This window comes from Danio aesculapii, chromosome 16 (assembly GCF_903798145.1).
Source record: "Danio aesculapii chromosome 16, fDanAes4.1, whole genome shotgun sequence".
Lineage (NCBI taxonomy): Eukaryota > Metazoa > Chordata > Actinopteri > Cypriniformes > Danionidae > Danio > Danio aesculapii.
Genome location: NC_079450.1, coordinates 15,121,181 through 15,142,482, shown reverse-complemented (window position 1 = coordinate 15,142,482; position 21,302 = coordinate 15,121,181). Strand labels below are relative to the sequence as shown.

General features: G+C 38.2%; 1 protein-coding gene across 1 annotated transcript; it reads left to right on the top strand.

Moving 5' to 3' along the window:
• The first annotated feature begins 1,726 nt into the window (after positions 1–1,726).
• On the top strand, positions 1,727–20,893 carry ubxn11 (UBX domain protein 11). The gene is made up of 14 exons (XM_056474651.1): positions 1,727–1,830; positions 8,734–8,768; positions 9,036–9,152; positions 10,626–10,723; positions 10,897–10,951; positions 13,242–13,330; positions 13,451–13,750; positions 14,471–14,548; positions 16,102–16,249; positions 16,344–16,447; positions 18,934–19,007; positions 19,092–19,229; positions 20,004–20,170; positions 20,322–20,893. The coding sequence occupies exons 1-13, from the start codon at positions 1,763–1,765 to the stop codon at positions 20,146–20,148; spliced, it is 1,449 nt and encodes a 482-aa protein (XP_056330626.1). The 5' UTR covers positions 1,727–1,762; the 3' UTR covers positions 20,149–20,170; positions 20,322–20,893.
• The last annotated feature ends 409 nt before the right edge of the window (positions 20,894–21,302 follow it).

Genomic DNA, 21,302 nt, shown 5'->3' with positions numbered 1-21,302 from the left:
TCGGTCATTGATTTTAAATAAATTCCCCCCTAAAAAACTCGTGTATTTTGTTGTGTATAATACTGATACAGTTTAAAATTTCTAAATAAAACCTGAATATTTAGTTTGTGCAGTTAAAATTTCTCTTTACTTCTTAAATAATACATTTGTATATTTTAGCAGTTCCCCTACTGCATCTGTACTATCAGAATTTCATATAAATATATTGACTCGGGTTTCTTCCCAGGGATGGGTTGCAGCTGTAAGGGCATCTGCTGTGTAAATCATATGTTGGATACGTTGGCGGTTCATTCCGCTGTGGCAAAAAAAATAAAAAATAAAAAGCCGAAAAGAAAATGAATGAATGACTCGGTTTCTTTCCATTAAAAGATGCTTACTGAATTTTCAAGCATCACAATAAACTCCGGTCAAAAAACGTTGCTTAGTCTTTCTTTTTCACTTTCCTATCTAGTAATATAACTTAAAACAGTCGGATGAGCAGTGGCGGTTCTAGGGGGCGGCCAGGGAGGGCTGGTGCCCCCGTGTCAAAACACCACGAAGAAGCGAGATCAGGTGGCAGACTGCGGCGATATGACCTGGAGGCCTGTCTCGCGCGCACTCGCTCTCTGTCGGTGACGGTGCTGCGCGCATCAGTTCCTCGCATTCGTCAAAAGTTAACTCCCAAATTGACACAGGTAATAAAAAGATTCAACTTCAGTCATGTTCATGTTGTGAAACACTATCAAAATGTCCACTGTTGATTATATTACACTTTTGTTTTCAACAGCGATTTTAACACTTTTAATATAGGAAGTCCTCGGCTATGCATAGGCTATTATTAATCAGAAATCTAGTGTACATAGATTTGACATTAGGAAATGCAGTCTTGAATTTACAAACAGTCGGCAAGTACCGGAGAACAGATGTAACACATTGATCAAGTTTAGTTTTCAGTCACGCTCATGTAAAATTATATTCAACTCGAGAAAAATTATTTTTGTTTTATAGGAAATATTGTGAAAAATGTCCTTGGTTTGTTAAAGATCACTTGGAAACATTATTTTAAATTAGCGGGGGCGGGGGGCGGGGCAAATAAATTTACTTTAACTGCATCTGGTAAAGTTTATAGGTGCAAAAATGTGCCTTGATGTACTTGAATATTAGAAATGTGTTATTCTACAATACAAAGTTGTCAAATAAATGAACATGGAAAATTATTTTGAGTTTAAGATATTTAATCTTGTTTATGAAGACTGAAGAGTGATGCATGAAAAAAAAAGACTTTTGTATGTTAAAGTGTGCCCCCTAAAAGTACAAGTGACCCCTGCCAGGAATTTTAGCATAAATAAATCGAATAATAGAATACAAAACTAAATAAAATACAATCAGTACTAGTGCTTGTTTTTTCGGGTTTCTTTCAAACATTGATGGAAATGATCATTATTCCCGTATTTATTTACTTTAAATTAATTTAATTTCTCTAACTGATGGTGATCCTTGTCCTTCAGTCATTTCTGACAGACGAGCAGCGCCGCATAGTGGAGTTTGAGTGTTCCTGTTACCAGTGGCAACTGATCAAACAAACATCCCCGCACTGAAAACATCCACGTTTAACTAAGGTAAAAGTCAAATTGTTAAGCAAACAAGTTCAGTTTTTGTTCTAAACATCGTGCTCTTGAGAATTAGTAAGGTATTTGTCTTTTAATGTTCTACTTTTTGCTGTTATGACGTGTCTTCAATGTCTTCATTAGTACAAAATTAACACTCAAGTGGTTTTGGAAACATGAGCTCACCGCTGTCCATCCTGAGGAAGAACAGACGAGCTCCTTTACCAGACATACACACTGATGGGTGAGTGCAAACTACATGCACACACAGTGAATGAATGTTAAATGCTGACCAATGCTCCATCAAAAAACATGTCTGTGACATAAACAGACAACCTAACGTTACCTGAAAACATTCAATTATTAAACTAATTGTTGTGTCAGATGTCCTACTATGCTAGAAACCAGTGTTTCTCAACCACGTTTCTGGAGGACCACCAACCTGGATGGGCAAAAATACAGTGAAATGTATTTTAATATAAAATACCTCAGTTTTACGTGTATCAAAATAAACTACAAAATACAACAGCCACTAATGTATCAAAATAAAATACTGTATGTTGTATTTTGAAAATACTACAAAATACCTTTACAAAGAAGCATGACATTTCTTCACAAACCTTATTGGATCAATCCCTTCACCATTAAACTGACTTACTCTTTCATTTCAGCATAGATTTTGTACAAATTTCATACTAAAAAGTCCTGTTTTGAAGATGCTCTCTTTAATCGCTGTAAAAACCATGCAATGCAGATAATGAGTTGGAATAAAGTCCTATACAGTTGAAGTCAATATTATTATCCTCCCTTTGAATTTTTTATCTTTAAATATTTCCAAAATTATGTTTAACGGAGCAAGGAAATTTTCACAGTATGTCTGATAATATTTTTTCTTCTGCAGAAAATCTTGTTTGTTTTATTTTGGCTAGAAGTTTTTAATTTAAATTTTTTTAAAACCATTTTAAGGTCAAAATTATTAGCCAATTTAAGATATTAATATTATATATTTTTTCGACGGTCTACAGAAAAACCATCGTTATACAATAACCTGCCTAATTACCATAACTTGCCTAGTTAACCTAATTAACCTAGTTAAGCCTTTTTAAAATGTCACTTTAAGCTGTATAGAAGTGTCTTGAAAAATATCTAGTCAAATATTATTTACTGTCATCATGACAAAGATAAAAGAAATCAGTTATTAGAAATGAGTTGGAAAAAAATCTCCATTAAACAGAAGTTTGGGGGGAGGGGTGGGGGGGGTTGGGCAAGGGGGCTTAATAATTCAGGGGGGCTAAAATATCTGAGTTCAACTGTATATCTTTAGTGTCTTTCCACCCATTGCGTGGCCAGTAAAACTGCAACCATCTCTTAACAGTCTTATATTTTAAAGGGTGATATATAAAGAGGTTATTTAAAGTTTGTTCAATAAATGTAGATTTATTTGCAAATGAAATATTCAATACTTAAATGTAAGACATGATGTGTGAAAACTAATCAAATCAACGGTTTTAGTCATTTCCATAAGTCATGTTTTTGCAAGTGTACTCTTCAATATAAAACATGCTCTCTATAAAATGGATCTTTTTTGCAAATAATCTCTTCATATACATCCTGCTGCTGCCGTATAGACTGGAGTATTATTAAATATTTGTGTGTCATATACTGAATTGTGCCATTTTGACATCTCTTTATTAACTGTACACTGCACCTGCAGATCATCTACTGGCATTTCAAACAGCCTATGAAGTATTGTAGGTATCGCAACAATAGGACTAATTTGTATGTTGTTTGTCTTTACCCCCTTAGGGAACACCAGTACACAGTCTTTTGGTGTTTTATATTTCTAAAGTTCCTCTGCATTTCCACCTGCAGCACTGAGACTGATTATCTGCTGAAGGCTCCACATCCTGTTCTTAAGGACTGATATTTTATTCCATCTCATTTCTTAAGCAAAGATGCTTATGCCCAATTATACACCAAACTGCCATTACATATTTACTGGTCTTAGCACTGTGCAGTATACTATTTTCTATGATTGTTGACTTGCTCGCAAATCTACCCATGCCATTTGTCAGTTATTTTCTTTGGGCCCTATATCATACACCCAGGGCAATAAGACGCAAGACGTGTTTGCCGCGACATGTTGCTATATTCAGACCAATGCAACCCTAATTTCCTATTTTTGCGTCAAGTTGTTTAAATAGTAAATCCATTTGCGCCACTTTGTGGACTCATGGGTGTTCCAGTCTAGAAAGGAGGTGTGTTAAGGCGCATTGTTGGCGCGTTGCTATTTTTAGGAACTAAAATAGACTGCGCCATTGACCAGCTGAAAGCAGGTCTAAAGTCCAGCGCAGAGCGAGTTAGTTGTGCGCCTTAAGCGCTTACACATTGCTTAATACACACAGGATGTACAGCAATACACATGAAATATATCTATATATCTATACAAATGAAAAAGAATGAAAAGATTGAAATATGAGGATTAAAAATTATTATTTTTAAATAAATATAAAAACCACTGCCTCCATGCCTTCTTCACCTCGGGGGCTTTTTTCAGTTTATTCATGACAATTTGCTTTTGTATAATGTTATTATTATTAGCAGTATTATTTATTATATGCATATTTATATTTGTTTTAACAAAAACAAGTTATAGATTTGTCCATCTGTCGGGTGTTGGAGAAATGCATCACCTATAAGAACAGGACGTGTGTTTGGATATAACTCCCATATATATCATATAACACACTTCATTATTATTGTTCGTTTATTCATTTGCTGGAAATTAGAACTGAATTTTGAAACAAATCTTTAACACATGACATAAATAGGTTATGGATGTCTTCAGTGGAGTGCGTACAACACTGTTTCCTTATCCACGAAAGAAAAGAGAAAGTAAAGAGGCTGAATTGAGGAGGCTCATTCTTTGTTCTCACTGCTTATGGTCTCTTCAACTGTTTCTCGCTAGTGAAGCATTCAGTTTTTCCATTCAGTTAAGCCACTTACAAAATCTGCCATGTAAATAACAAATGTGTCATGGCGTAACGCAACTGACTCTTAAAGGGAATGGGAGATGAGACTCTGATTGGTTTAATGCACGTTATGCTCAAAACACACCCATAACTCATTAAGAGAATAAGCACAACCCTGTTAGACCATGCGCCGCGACACAAATAATATTTTTCTGTACTTAAAATAGCAAAAGTGGTTGGCGCAATATCCTAGTGGTTAGCGTGCTGACATATGGTGCAGTAGCACTTCAGGGCGTCCCGAGTTCGAATCCCGGCTCGAGGACATTTCCCGTCCCTACCCCTGTCTCTCTCCCACTTCACTTCCTGTCTATAATACTATCTTATCTACATAATGAAGGCAAAAAGGCCAAAAATAAATTTTTAAAAAAATAAAATAAAATAGCAAAAGTGGATTCAGACATGCCCTTATTGCATTTGCGACATGCTTTTTAGACTGAGCCTAGATTGTTAAAATAGAGCCCTTTATGTGTGTTGCATAATTTCCATCCATACTCCAAGCATTGAGCACCATCCTAATCAATTTTCTGTTTAGATCTCAAGCCTAGAAAAATAACTGATCAAGCGTCATTCTGAAGGGCCATTTTGATGATGTCCTCATGTAGACTTCTTGCAAAGTATTTTACAGTATTTTAAAATACAAAAATACAAGACACTAAAGTATTTGATATAAAATATAAACCTATTTTCATAAACCCAATCAAATACAAATGACAAAATACTATTTTGTATTTAAAATATGTATTTTAAATACATGCATCATAAATACTAATAATGCTAATAATCTGCTAATAATCTGCTCATTAGCAGAGACTGAAAGATCTGTAATGGGTGTGAAAGACAAAGGAGACATCCAAACATACAGTGTTGGTGGTCCGCCAGGAACGTGGTTGAGAAACACTGCATTAGACTTTAACCATGGATTGATTTCAATATACCATTAGAGCAAATCCAATTGATTATATAACCTACTAAACAACATTTAAAGTGCATCATGAAGGATAAGCATTTTATTAAGCTTTGTTAGTAAGTACGAAGTAATTATAGACATGACGGCTTTTGTTTTAAAGGGTTAACTTCTATATTAGTTGCACAAAGTATAGAGAAATGTTACCGGATGCTAGCACATCCTGTTATTGGGTGGGGGTGATGGAGAATGACAAGATGAATGAGCTGTGTGTACGTGCTCTAAAACATATGCCTTAAAAGGTGAACTGTTAAGAGAAGATACACAGATACCAGGAAGAGGAATATCTGGTTGCTGAATGGTCAAACTGTCAAGACAACACCATATAAGTCAATAAGGTTTGAGAGTGCATGAGAGACAGTATAAAATGCATGAAGGACAGTATCATGGGCAGAGGCTGATACAGTAGTACATCTGTCCTGCGCATAAATTATACTCTCTAACTTCTTGCATTCAAAATAAAACTTCTTAATTTTCAACTCAGATCTCCGTCAATTTTTGAACATGCAATGGACCATTTGAGTCCTACAATCAAAAACTTTCTTTAAAGTTGTCCTAAAACCCAAATGTATATTGAGCAATACCCGCTCTTGTCACTGGACAACTTTGATTAACTTTTTGATACACTTCAGATGCTGACAACAGTTTTTAAACTTTGTAGTAACATGATTTTTAACAGGCATACTAAATAATAAAATGTGAAAGGGGGAGTATGTGTTTGTTTCTAGTGTAAATTAGGGGCGCCCAACTCTGTTCCTGGAGATCTACCATCCTACAGAGTGGAGCTGCAACCCTGATCAAATGCAACTGTCTTTAATTACCAAGTGCTCCTTCAGATCCTAGTTAGTTGGTTTAGTTGTGTTTGATCAGAATTGATTTAAAGCAAAATTAAGCATTTTATGAACATTTGATTTTTTTCGAAACAATGTAATTAATTCTGTTTTGTTTTGGCTCTCGATGCAAGTAGAGAAGTGTTTTACAAAATAACCAAAACACTTCAATAAGACTCTTTGTTTTGTGGGGAAATAAAGTGATCAAAATTAGAGAACAGCAGTGATTCAAAACTCTAAATGTCACAGCAGTCAAAATTGAGTAGGTGTAAAGGCCCTTGCTCTCTGCACAATACTTCCACATTACACTGCTGGTCTTCCTCAGATAGTCTCCCACATCACACTGCTGGTCTTCTTCATCCAATCTCCCACATCACGTCACTAGTCTCCGTCAGATAGTCTCCCACATCACGTCACTAGTCTCCGTCAGCTAGTTTCCCACATCGCATCACTAGTATCCCTCAGCTAGTCTCCAACATCACATCACTAGTCTCCATCAGCTAGTCTCCCACATCACGTCACTAGTCTCCATCAGCTAGTCTCCCACATCACACTGCTGGTCTTCTTCATCTAATTTCCCACATCACGTCACTAGTCTCCCACATCACATTGCTAGTCGGTCAGCTAGTCTCCTTCAGTACAATTTCTAGTCTCCCACATCAAAAGTCTCTCTCAGCTAGTCTCCCACATCACATCGCTAGTCTCCGTCAGCTAGTCTCCCACATCACGTCACTAGTCTCCGTCAGCTAGTCTCCCACATCGCATCGCTAGTCTCCGTCAGCTAGTCTCCCACATCACATTGCTAGTCTCCGTCAGCTAGTCTCCCACATCACGTCACTAGTCTCCATCCACTAGTCTCCCACATCACACTGCTGGTCTTCTTCATCTAATTTCCCACATCATGTCACTAGTCTCCGTCAGCTAGTTTCTCACATCGCATCACTAGTCTCCCTCAGCTAGTCTCCCACATCAAAAGTCTCCGACAGCTAGTCTTCCACATCACGTCGCTAGTCCCCCACATCACATTGCTAGTCGGTCAGCTAGTCTCCTTCAGTACAATTGCTAGTCTCCCACATCAAAAGTCTCTCTCAGCTAGTCTCCCACATCACATCGCTAGTCTCCGTCAGCTAGTCTCCCACATCACATCGCTAGTCTCCGTCAGCTAGTCTCCCACATCACGTCACTAGTCTCCGTCAGCTAGTCTCCCACATCACGTCACTAGTCTCCGTCAGCTAGTCTCCCACATCACGTCACTAGTCTCCATCAGCTAGTCTCCCACATCACACTGCTGGTCTTCTTCATCTAATTTCCCACATCACGTCACTAGTCTCCCACATCACATTGCTAGTCGGTCAGCTAGTCTCCCACATCAAAAGTCTCCCTCATCACAAGTCTCCGTCAGCTAGATTCCCACATCAACGTTGCTAGTCTCCCACTTCAAAAGTCTCCGTCAGCTAGTCTTCCACATCACGTCACTAGTCTCCATCAGCTAGTCTCCCTCAGCACGTCGCTAGTCTCCATCAGCTAGTCTCCCTCAGCACGTCGCTAGTCTCCGTCAGCTAGTCTCCTTCAGCACGTCGCTAGTCTTCGTCAGCAAGTCTCCCTCAGCACATCGCTAGTCTCCCTCAGCACGTCGCTAGTCTTCGTCAGCAAGTCTCCCTCAGCACATCGCTAGTCTCCGTCAGCTAGTCTCCCTCAGCACGTCGCTAGTCTTCGTCAGCAAGTCTCCCTCAGCACATCGCTAGTCTCCGTCAGCTAGTCTCCCTCAGCACGTCGCTAGTCTCCGTCAGCTAGTCTCCCACATCACATCACTAGTCTCCCTCAGCTAGTTTGCCACATCACGTCACTAGTCTCCCACATCACATCACTAGTTTCCCTCAGCTAGTTTCCCCACATCACATCACTAGTCTCCCTCAGCTAGTCTCCCTCAGCTAGTTTCCCCACATCACATCACTAGTCTCCCTCAGCTAGTCTCCCTCAGCTAGTTTCCCCACATCACATCACTAGTCTCCCTCAGCTAGTCTCCCTCAGCTAGTTTCCCCACATTACATCACTAGTCTCCCTCAGCTATAGTTTCCCCACATCACATCACTAGTCTCCCTCACTAGTCTCCCTCAGCTAGTTTCCCCACATCACATCACTAGTCTCCCTCAGCACATCACGAGTCTCAAATGTCAGTGTTAAATGTCAACACAATCGTTGCTTTATTATTATTTATTCCTTCTTCTTTTACAGTTATGCTGCTCAAAGGTAGTGTGTTGTTAGAAAGACCCAGACAGTCTCTGAAATAATCAGATGTTGAATCTGTTTTTGTGATCTAGGGAGAGAAAGGCTGACAAAGAAAGGTCAGACAGTGGTAAGACATACACACATTTTACACTTCTCCCATCTCTCCTAACAAGCGAATAAAATGGCAAGATAAATGTCAAGAGCCACAGTGGTCTGTACTGCCTTTCTCATGCCTTGCTTTACAGATTACAGAAATGGCAGGTTTCTCTCTCTGTCAGGGCCGGAATGTAGAGGTAAATGGGAATATACAAAATGCACAAAGATCACAATAAAAGTCATGGACCATTTGTTAATATAGAAATAACTGAAATATATATCGATTTTGATGTTTCAGACTATGAAGAGAAATTATTCCAAGACATTTTCCCACAAAACCAGCCAGTGCCACGTGTTCCAGATCATCTTTCCACTTTAAGATCAAAGGTTATGCAAAAGAAGAAGGCAAAAGCAGGTACCATCATTGAATTAAAATGTGTGTTTTATTTATATATATATATAATTGAATTATTAGCCCTTTCTGTACACTACCTGACAAAAGTCTTGTTGTCGATCCCAGTTGTAAGAGCGACAAATCATAACTTGAGATCTAGTTGATCATTTGGAAAAGTGGCTGAAGGTAGCTTTTTCCGATGAATCATCTGTTGGGCTGCATCCCTATTATCACAAATACTGCTGAAGACCTGCTGGAACCCCCATGAACCCAAGATTCTCACTGAAATCAGTCAAGATTGATGAAGAAAAAAATCATGGTTTGGAGTTACATTCAGTATGGGGGCGTGCGAGAGATCTGTAGAGTGGATGGCAACATCAACAGCCTGAGGTATCAAGACACTTGAGCTGCCCATTACATTACAAACCACAGGAGAGGGCAAATTCTTCAGCAGGATAGCGCTCCTCATACTTCAACCTCCACATCAAAGTTCCCAAAAGCAAAGAAGGCCAATGTGCTCCAGGATTGGCCAGCCCAGTCACCAGACATGAACATTATTGAGCATGTCTGGGGTAAGATGAAGGACAAGGCATTGAAGATGAATCCAAAGAATCTTGATGAACTCTGGGAGTCCTGCAAGAACGCTTTCTTTGCCATTCCAGATGACTTTATTAATGAGTTATTTGAGTCATTGCAGAGATGTATGGATGCAGTCCTCCAAGCTCATGAGAATCATACAAAATATTCATTCTGTTTCCACTGCACCAAGACTTTATATTCTATACTGTACATTATTTCTGTTAAGTGACTAGACTTTTGTCTAAGCAAAGTCAGAGCTAGTTGAATAATTCAAAATCAATGCATGATCATATTTTATTTTGGTAAAATAAGCGTAATCTAGAGGCCTTCGCCTTTCATATAAGCCACTGATGATACCAAATGATGAACTAGAAGTCAAGTTATTATTTGTTGTTCCTAAAACTTGGATAGGCGGCAAGATTTTTGTCAGGTAGTGTATATTATTTTCCCCAATTTCTGTTTAAAGAAAATTTGTTTTAACATTTCTAAACATGATAGTTCTAATAACTAATTCCTATTTTCTCCTTATCTTCGCCATGATGACAATAAATAATATTTTACTAGATATTTTTCAAGACACTAGTATTCAGCTTAAAGTACAATTTAAAGGCTAGATTTATTATCTTAGGCAAGTCATTGCATAACGATGGTTTGTTCAGTACACAAATTGACAACAAATAATGCTTAAAGGGGCTAATAATTTTGCCCTTAAAATGGTTTTCAAAAAATTAAAACTGCTTTTATTCTAGCCGAAAAAAAAAAAATAATACTTTCTCCAGAGGAAATAATATTATAGTAAATACTGTGGGAAATTCCTTGCTCTGTTAAACATCATTTGAGAAATATTTGAAAAAAAAGGCTAACATCAACTGTATATAGTTATATTGTATCAAATCTTCTTTGAATGTATCACAGCTGTGCCGAGTGATTTTGAACTGATGTCAAGTATGATGCAGAAGATCTGTCAGCTAGAGAGAAAAGTGAAAACTCAGGCTGTGGATATAGAGCAGAAGGTAAAAACTTGCTTCTTTCTCACAGTCCTGTGACCTAAAATCACCTAAATCTGCTAAAGCTTTCAGGTTTTGTGTGTTTATGAACATCAGTATTATATCTGTAGACACAGCTGATAGGATCGTTCAAGTGTCATGTTTCTATTAGCACTGTTTTCTAACATTCTTTGCTCAAGGCGAGAAGAATAGCAGTTCTGGAAGAGAAACTGAATATACTGCAAGAGGCAAAAGGTATAATGATAACTAAAACATTCAATTCAATTCATCTTTATTTCTATAGCACTTTTACTATGTAGATTGTCTCAAAGGTGCTTAACATACAAGATATAACCATATAATATATATAATAAAAAATAAAAAAAAAAAAAATAAATATAAATATATATATAAATATATATATATATATATATATATATATATATATATATATATATATATATATATATATATATATATATATATATAAAACATACTGTAAGTAACATCAGTATGATGACTTCTAATGAAAGCACAATGTATTTATATCATAACTTTTTAAAAATGTAATTTATATTTGATTTGTATAATAAAATTTAATGAGTTGCTTCCAAGCTGATTTAGATTAATAAGATAATATACACTTACCGGCCTAATATTAGGTACACCTTACTAGTACCGGGTTGGACCCACTTTTGCCTTCAGAGCTGCCTTAATCCTTCGTGGCATAGATTCAACAAAATACTGGAAACATTCCTCAGAGATTTTGGTCCATATTGACATGATAGCATCACGCAGTTGCTGCAGATTTGTCGGCTACACATCCATGATACTAATCTACCGCTCTACCACATCCCAAAGGTGCTCTATTGGTTTGAGAACTGGTTACTGTCAAGGCCATTTCAGTACAGTAAACTCATTGTCATGTTCAAGAAACCAGCCTGAGATGATTCGTGCTTTATAACATGGCATGTTATCCTGCTGGAAGTAGCCATCACAAGATGGGTACACTGTGGTCATAAAGGGATGGACATGGATCAGCGACAATACTTAGGTAGGCTGTGGTGTTGACACGATGCTTAGTTGGTACTAATGGTCCCTAAGTGTGCCAAGAAGATATCCCCCACACCATTACACCACCACCACCACCACCAGCCTGAACTGCTGATACAAGGCAGGATGGATCCATGGTTTCATGTTGTTGACGCCAAATTCTGACCCTACCATCCAAATGTTGCAGCAGAAATCAAAACTCATCAGACCAGGCAATGTTTTTCCAATCTTCTGTTGTCCAATTTTGGTGAGCCTGGCTAAATTTTAGCCTCAGTTTCCTGTTCTTAGCTGACAGGAGTGGCACCCGGTGTGGTCTTTTGCTGCTTTAGCCCATCCACCTCAAGGTTCGATGTGTTGTGCATTCAGCTATGCTGCATTTGAGTTACTGTTGCCTTTCTATCAGCTGGAACCAGTCTGGCCATTCTTCTCTGACCTCTGGCATCAACCAGGAATTTGCGCCCACAGAACTGCTGCTCACTGGATATTTTCGGACCATTCTCTGTAAATCCAAGAGATGGTTGTGCATGAAAATTGCAGTAGAGCAGCAGTTTCTGAAATACTCAGACCTGCATCAACAAATATGTCAAGTTCAAAGTCACTTAAATCCCCTTTCTTCCCAATTCTGAAGCTCGCTTTGAACTGCAGCAGATCGTCTTCACCATGTCTAAATGCATAAATTGAATTGAGTTGCTGCCATGTGATTGGCTAATTATAAATTTGCATTGACGAGCAGTTGGACATTAAATTATAGGTCAAATGGGAGAACGTAGTAGTATAAGGCAGTGTTTCCCAACCCTGTTCCTGAAGGCACACCAACAGTACATCTTTTGGATGTCTCTGAACCATTGGATGATCTGAACCATTCATTTCAGGTTTTCAAGTCGCTTCTGATGATTTGATTCAGGTGTTTTTGAATAGGGAGAGATTGAAAATGTGTACTGTTGGTGTGCCTTCAGGAACAAGGTTGGGAAACACTGGTATAAGGTATAAAGAAGAAATAAAATGACCTTGTTTTTGTATAAATGTTATGAAAGATTTCTTATACTAAACATTCCTAAGAAAATGTTTCATTATATAAAATTTTATTACACTGAAATACATAAAATTATGCTAAAATTATTCAGTTTGCTTGAAAACAACAACAACAAACCTAATTAAACTGGGCTGTATAAGTGATGTAAAGAAAGACAAATAAAAGCTGCATTACATTTTTATTTTTTGGTTTTTGAACAATTCACGTTAATATTTATCATTTCAAGCAATTATCATTTTAATTAATGATAAATAAAAATACAGCCAGTTTCTGTGCTTCTCATCACTGTATTGTAGTCATTAAATCTCATCAGAAATTTAAGTAAAAAAATAAGATTCCTAAACATACAGGAGACCTCTAAATGACAGACAACTTACTCTTAAATAGTAATTTGTACAAATTGTATTATCGGTTTTAAATCAAATAAAAGCTTGTCTAAACCAACATGCTTATCTTCAGCTTTAGAGGAATCTGCAAGTAATGAAAACCAAGATGAAGGATTGGTTCAGTTATGCCTCAAGCTTCAAAAGCAAGTGTGGGAAATGGAGGTAAGGAGCTTAGTGTGATTGTTACCTGCACATTTGTATGCTGAAAACAGAACTCATTCAGGCTTAAATCACACCAAAACAGCTATTAGTCAACATAATGACATTTTCCAACCCATGCAGAAGTTTCTGAACGACTATGGAATGATCTGGGTTGGAGGCTATGAAGAACGTGATGAGCAAGCTGAAAGTCAATGCACAGGAGCAAGCTCAGACCGCAAGAGTTTTGAAATGAACTTTGACCTGGTTGTGCAGAACGTCCAGGAACTCAATCTGGAGGCAGGAGATGGAGAGTCTCATGTGACGGCCATTCCTGGAGGCGCCAAACTGACCCAGAAGCCTCCCATACCTCTCTGGCTTTACAAAAACGGCATTGTCATGTTCAACGGTCCATTCCGCTCCTATCAAGATCCAACCACACAGGTTCAGATAGTTTTCATGCTTTGGACTTGCATTTCATTCGACTGACACACAGTACTGTGCAAAAGCCCTAAGCACTATAACAGGTTTGTTGGCCTATAGACTTCTGCACAATATATAATCAATTAGTCTCTTCATTAAAAACAAACCGAAAATATAGGAAATATGTTTAAAATACAACAACAGCACAACATTTCCTCTTATTAGCACTTTCCAGAGTTCTTCTTTAGGTTTATAGTGTCTTACCTTTCTTTTTCTGTTCACGTAATCCCATACAGACTCTATAATATTCAGGTCTGGACCCTGTAGAGGCCATTTCATGACTGTCTGTGTTTCATCAACTGTTTTCTTTCTCCAAAGAGGATTTTACTGTAATTAGCGGATCATTATGCTGAAAATGAAAACGATTACCATTAAATGGATTAAAATCCATGTGTACCTTTCAACATTCACAATTCCATAAATTCAGAAATTATTGCCAACAACACTGCTAGAACTGCAACTCCAAACCAAACAGCCTCTCTCCAACACTCTCTTTCAGAATTGACAAAAATAATTACACTTATGACTGGTTTTGTGGTAAAAGTCAGATTTAGGATCAGATTTAATGTTGGACTAAAACCTTTGCACAGTACTGTCTATCTGGTTTTTGACCTAATATTTTTGTAGGCAGTTTTTATTTATTTTAGACAAATCATCATTTCCTGTTTCTCTTTGTTGCAGGAATGTATGCAAGACTTGATGGATGGGTTTTTTCCTTCTGAGCTTCAAGAAAGGTTTCCCAATGGTGTGCCTTTCCAGGTGTGCACTGGGAATTGATACAGTTGTATCCATCTAAAAGTGCATCCGGAAAGTATTCATAGCGCTTCACTTTTTCCACATTTTTTTTATGTTACAGCCTTATTCCAAAATGAATTCAATTAATTTATTTTCTCAAAATTCGACACACAATACCCCATAATGACAATGTGAAAAAAGATTTTTTGAAATCGTTGCAAATTTATTAAAAATAAAAAAACCTGAACAATCACATGTACATAAGTATTCACAGCCTTTACTCAATACTTTGTTGATGCACCTTTGGCAGCAATTACAGCCTCAAGACTTTTTGATATGATGCCACAAGCTTGGCACACCGGTCTCATGGAATTTTTGCCCATTCCTCTTTGCAGTACCTCTCAAGCTCTATCAGGTTAGATGGGAAGCGACTATTTTTAGATCTCTCCAGAGATGTTCAATAGGATTTAGATCTGAACTCTGGCAGGGCCACTCAAGGACATTCACCGAGTTGTTGTGAAGCCACTCCTTGGATATTTTGACATTGTGCTTTGGGTCATTGTACTGCTGGAAGATGAACCGTCGCCCCAGTCTGAAGTCAAGCGCACTCTGAAGCAGGTTTTCACTCAGGATGTCTCTGTACATTGCTGCATTCATCTTTCCCTCTATTCTGACTAGTCTTCCAGTTCCTGCTGCTGAAAAACATCCCCACAGCATGATGCTGCCACCACCATGCTTCACTGTAGGGATGGTATTAGCCTGGTGATGAGCGGTGCCTGGCATTCACTCCAAAGAGTTAAATTTTAGTCCATTGTGACCATTGTGTTATTGATCACCTCCCTTCTTCCTGATCACTCAGCTTAGATGGCCGGCCAGCTCTAGGAAGAGCCCTGGTGGTTCCAAACATCTTCCACTTATGGATGATGAAGGCCACTTTGCTCATTGGAAATTTCAGCGCAGAAGAAATGTTTCTGGAACCTTCCCCAGCCTTGTGCCTCGAAACAATCCTGTCTCGGAGGTTTTCCTTTGTCTTTATGCTTGGTTTGTGCTTTGACATGCACCGTCAACCCTGGGACCTTATATAGACAAGTGTCTACCTTTTCAAATCCTGTCCAATCAACTGAATATACCACAGGTGAAATCCAATTAAGCTGCTGAAACATCTCAAGAATGATCAGTGGAAACAGAATGTACCTGAGCACAATTTAGAGCTTCACGGCAAAGGCTGTGAATACTTACGTACATGTGCTTTTTTATTTTTATAAAATTTGCAACAATTTCTGTTGCAAAATCTTTTTTCACATTGTGATTATGGGGTATTGCGTGTAGAAGGAAATAAATTAATTTAATCCATTTTGGAATAAGGCTGTAACATAAAAAGATGTGGAAAAAGTGAAGCGCTAAGAATACTTTGCGGGTGCACTGTAGAAACAAGCTTATTAAATTAAATATCACATAATGTCATACATTCTTTTAAAAAGGTTACGTTGATCTTCTAAAGTGGAAGAATTATAGAGGGTTCAGGATCATATATAGTGATTACTCTTTAACCGGTTTTGTCTGAACCACACAAACAGCTTCATGACAGACGAGACGAGGAGTTTATAGTTCGACGACCCTGGGCAGAGTTTCCTGGAAGAGGACAAACTATAGATGGAGCAGGACAGCAGACGATGGACAGTTCTGAAATCAGCTCCACAACACCTAAACAGAGTCAGATACCAGGTTTGAACATCGTATGGTTGTGATCTAACTTTGACAGCTATTGTGTTACTGTAAATTTCATATTGGATTTATGTCCATTCTGTGTGGCATTTAGGCAGAAAACTGTCCATGGAGCAGTTCCTGCGGAAGCTTCCAGAGACTGTTGTGAAGGCAGGCAAAGTGATTAGTATACGGGACTCAGTAAAGGCTCATCTACTGGTCAGTATAACCAATTCAGTCAAATTTGAGTCACATTTCCTATTGAACGGAATTTTTGGAGTACACTTTATTTTAAGCCAATGGTCTGTAACTCAATTCCTGGAGGGCCGTAGCTCTGCATAGTTTAGCTCCAACCACCTTTAACTAACACCTGCTTAATAGTCTGTAGTGGTCTTGAACACCTTGATTAGTTGGATCAGGTGTGTTTGATTAGGGTTGGAGCAAAACAGTGCATTAAGGTGTCTTTTTTCGTGTTAGGGGTAACACAAGTTACATAATATTACTTTCCTAAATAGTGGGAAAGTGAACAAAAAAATAAGTAAAAATATTTGAGTTACTTAAAAAAAAAAATAAAAAAAAATAAGTCTTGCGTGTTACTCTTAAGTTTAATTAATTAGCTTTGAAAAAATAAATTGCTGAATTTGAATTAACATAGTCATGTTGAATCACGCACTCAATAAGAGAATAGACATCCCACAGGAACAGGCAGAACTGAAGGCAGGCCAGAGCCTTTCATTTCTGCGATGGAAGTATTCTCATTATTTTGAATGTACATTTCATTTATTATTAGGCCTCCGTCGGTCAGTTTTGACCATGGATGACGTATCCTAATTCTTATCTTGAGGCATGACTGATTGTCTGAGACAGCTTGGTTGGTGGCTGAAGAGACCAATACGGGAGAGGCATTCTTTGCCGCAGAAGGCATTGATAGGTTGCTCCCTGGCTGTCAAGGTTCTGCACCTTTCGGCAATCTCGCTTGTCCTCTGACGCACACATCATGTTCTTTTCACCTGACTTGAGCTGTTTGGTCAGGGTGCACCTCCACTTCAGGTGGTCTGCTGCGAGGTGTTCCCAGGACTGTGTGTTTATGTCAAGGGCTTTCATGTCTCTCTTCACGACATCTTTAAATCATAGAATTGGGCGCCCTGTGGTTGTTTTCCCGGATGAGAGTTTTCCGTAGAGATGTCCTATGGGAATTTCCCATCCTCCATGCGGCGTACATGGCCAAGCCAGCGCAGGCGACGTTGTCGGAGCATGGTATACATGCTGGGAAAGCCGGCTCAAGTCAGAACTGCAACATTGGAGACTTTGTCCTGCCAGGTAATGTCCAGAACGAAAGCAGACCTCGTAGGTGGAAGGTGTTCATTCTCCTCTCTTGTCTTGCATAGGTGGTGCATGTCTCACTCCAGTACAGCAGAGTGCTGATGACGCAGGCGTTGTACACCGCCATCTTTGTTGCGGTTGTTAGCCTATGGTTTGGCCACACTTGGGTTGTCAGGCGGGCTAGAGTAGAGGCTGCCTTCCCGATCCTCCTGTCGAGCTCAGCATCCAGAGAGAGGTTATCGTGATAGTGGAGCCCAAGTACGTGAACTGGTGGACGACATCAAGCTGATAGTCATCTACTGTGATGGCTGGCAGAGTGGCAGTGTCCTGGCTCAAAACATTTGTGTTTTTTAAACTGATGGTCAGCCCAAAGTCTTTGCAGGCCATGGAAAAAACGGCTCATCAGCGACTGTAGTTCTTCCTGGGTGTGTGTGGTGACTGCAGCGTCGTCAGCAAATAGCATGTCAATGGGGGATTATCTCAATATACAGTGATTTTACTTGAGTAATAAAACAAAAAGTACAAAAGTAGCAAACACAAGTCTTAGCCAGGTAAGACAAAGTAAGGCAAAAGTACCTCAAAAGTTATGTAATGCATCACTAACCATAAAAAATAACTAAGTAATGCAACTAGTTAGTAACAAGGACCAGTAATGCATTACATTGAGTTACAGAGTAACTATACATTTCATTATAGAGTAATATTAAGTATTTAGTAGGGCTGTGTGATGAATCGAAATCGAGTGACAGTCGCGATTTGAAACGTTGCGATTAGCTAATCTTAAGAGGCTGCGATTTGAAAGATATGTTTTATATAATTTCTATCGCCCACAGCAAATGCATGACTTGCCATCTGTGTGTGATAGCCAATTGAGTGAGATGACTTTCGTTCTGCCCAATCAGTATTACACAACTGAACTGTGTGGATCGCCCACAATAAAACAAACAAACAGGAAAGTGCAGACAAGTGGGATGATGGCATCTGCCACTTCAGAAGCATTAACAGACTAATTAATATCAAAGAAAAACAGCATGTCCCAATATGGAAATATTTCAGTTTCAAAGTCACAGACATCAAACCAAAACAGGTAATTTGTAAGAGCGGTCACAGAATTGTTGCTATCACGAGAAAATACAACAACCAGCACCTAAAACGAACCACAGGCAGCTATATGAGGAGTATCTTGCTAAAAAGTCAACTAAAAGTATTGCCCCAAATCACACAACCCTAGTATTTAGTATTCTTACTATATGGAAAGGGTTACAATGCGAGTTAGTTGTATGTAATTCTGCATAATTTTTTGTAATTACTATAGCAAGTACAAAGAACATGTGACGAGGACATCTTAAAATAATAGTGTTACCAATTTGTGTTTTGTCAAGGGCTTCTCTGATGATGCCAAGAGTCGTTCAGCAATCATTGTGGAAACATCCGCCCTGCAGAGCTCCAGAGAATGGTACGGTAAAATCAAGACCAAATATAAAAGTTTGTTAGAGTTTCTGACAGTGTTAACTTTTCCAACCTGTGTGTTGTGATTCAGTGAGACGGACTCTTCACCATCAACAAAAGACGTCAGCACGCTCCGAGTGAAGTCTGAGGACGGCACGGACACGTTCATCATCAAAATGTACTTCACTGAGACCATTGGAGATCTGCGTCATTACCTGGACGTGAAAAGGTTTGAGATGCTACTAGTATAGTTAAGCTATCAAAAATATGCTCCAAGTTGTAGGCGACATAATGCTAACAATTTACAACAAAGGTGTGCAAAAGAGCATGTCGGAAACAGACAGACAGATCAAATGGGACCTAGTAGGGCAAGATAGATGTAATGAAAGATTTCTAATTCTAAACATTCCAAACAAAATGTTTTGTTAAATAAAGGTTACACTAAATTACAATAAATTATGCTATAGTCAAAACTTGAAGCAAGGCTGCGTCTGGATGCTTCAAAATGCTGCCTTTGGAGGCATCAAGGCATGTCCAAATCCAAATACTACTCGCTTCCTTCGTCTGATCGAATTTCAAAGGCAGCATAGATGTTTTCTTCATTGCCCTTGATATCCCACAAACCTGTGCATTCTATTTCGGACAACCGAGCCAAAAAAACATGGTGTCTCAAAGCACAGCTAGGGTGATTTACATGTAGTAAGGCAGTTCTAAAGTCAAAAGGGGGTCTAAATTGATACTAGCAGGCTGTACCTAATAAAGTGGCCATTTAGATGTATACTGCCCAGTTCTTTCATGACAACTAATTCATTCATTAATTATACTTTTATTTAGTTTCCTAAGCTGTTGCTTTCTGACCAAAAGTAGCTTTACAAAGCAAACGAAACGCAGATCATATTCTTGTTCAAAACTGATTCAATACTGAAACAACACTATTTTAAACCTAATGTACTGTATATAGAAGCAGAATTGTTCCTGAAGTTGTCGTTTTTATCATTTTCAGAGGTCCGAGTGCTGCAGCATATGACATCATTAGCGCATTTCCACAGCGCAGATACAGTGATGACACTCAGACGCTGCTGGCGTGTGGTTTGACTCCAAATGCAGCGCTGCTCCTGCGTGCACAAGCTCCAGCTCACAGACACTGAACTCAAACACATCCAGTCTCCAGTGAGCTTAAATCCTCATTAACACACTTTAATGCAGTTGACAGTTTCGCCGATCATGCCTCTAGAACATGGCATTAAAGTAATTAAAAATACAATAAAATAAGACATCATTGAAGCTATGATTAAAATGAAAGACCTTTTTTTTCCCTCAGGTAATGAATCACGAGGTGACACCCAATCCATGGTCAATATGGTTTATGACTGTTTAACTTGTGCTATAGTAAAATCTTCCAGCAAAGTCTACAAATAGCATCACGCGATTTACATCAGTGACCAATTAAATGTCTTTATTTACACATTTTTGAACGTTTGAAGTCATTAAACACTAAAATATCCCTCTAAATTATAGGTTGGACTGTTTTAAAGGGACAGTTCACCCAAAAAAAAATAATGATCTTATTTACTCCCTCATGTGGTTTTAAACATTTGAGTTTCTTTTTTCAGTTGAACACAAAAGATGATATTTTGAAAAATGACTTCCATAGTCATTTTATTTCCCTCTGATGGAAGTCAAGGAGCGCCAGCTATTAGCATTTTTCTAAATATCTTCTTTTGTGTTTAGAGGTTGACAAAGTGCTTAAAATCACCAAGAGGAGACACTCAATAAAACGTTCCATTGCAACAGCAGCATGATTCCACCATTTTGGAGTGAAAGCGATCGGCTGTCCATTGGATCTTATTGCTGTCGCGATGGCAAGCAGTTGCTTTGTTTTATTTATTTATTTATTTAAAAAGCGCATTAAAGCTGAGATATAACGTGAAAGATGCCAATACAACACTTACAATCAAAGACTGGTGATTATCAGCACTTTTAATAGTTTATTTTACGGACTTGTTTAATATATTTTAACCATATTTGTTTCTTAAAACATTACAAATTACTTTAAATGACTTTAACTTAATAGTTTACGCACTGGCATAATATAAATGAATACTGGCATGTTTAAATTAAATGTAAATGACTTTAAAAATTTGTTGAGAACCGATTGACAGTGCTTTTTGTTGCAGTATTATATGTTCTAATAGTATATAGTATTTTTTCCAGTGTTGTCTGTTAAAGAAAGACTAATAAAGCTTTTATGTCAAAAGCCTCTTTGTCCAAACTGATTATAATCTGACACATAAATTCATCC

What these genes read in the sequence shown, in the direction of transcription:
- ubxn11 (XM_056474651.1), top strand. Translation starts at nt 1,763, where the DNA reads ATGAGCTCACCGCTGTCCATCCTGAGGAAGAACAGACGAGCTCCTTTA. An exon ending in TAAACAGAGTCAGATACCAG is followed by an intron (nt 16,250 to 16,343) that starts GTTTGAACATCG and finishes TGTGGCATTTAG; the next exon opens with GCAGAAAACTGTCCATGGAG. An exon ending in CATTACCTGGACGTGAAAAG is followed by an intron (nt 19,230 to 20,003) that starts GTTTGAGATGCT and finishes TATCATTTTCAG; the next exon opens with AGGTCCGAGTGCTGCAGCAT.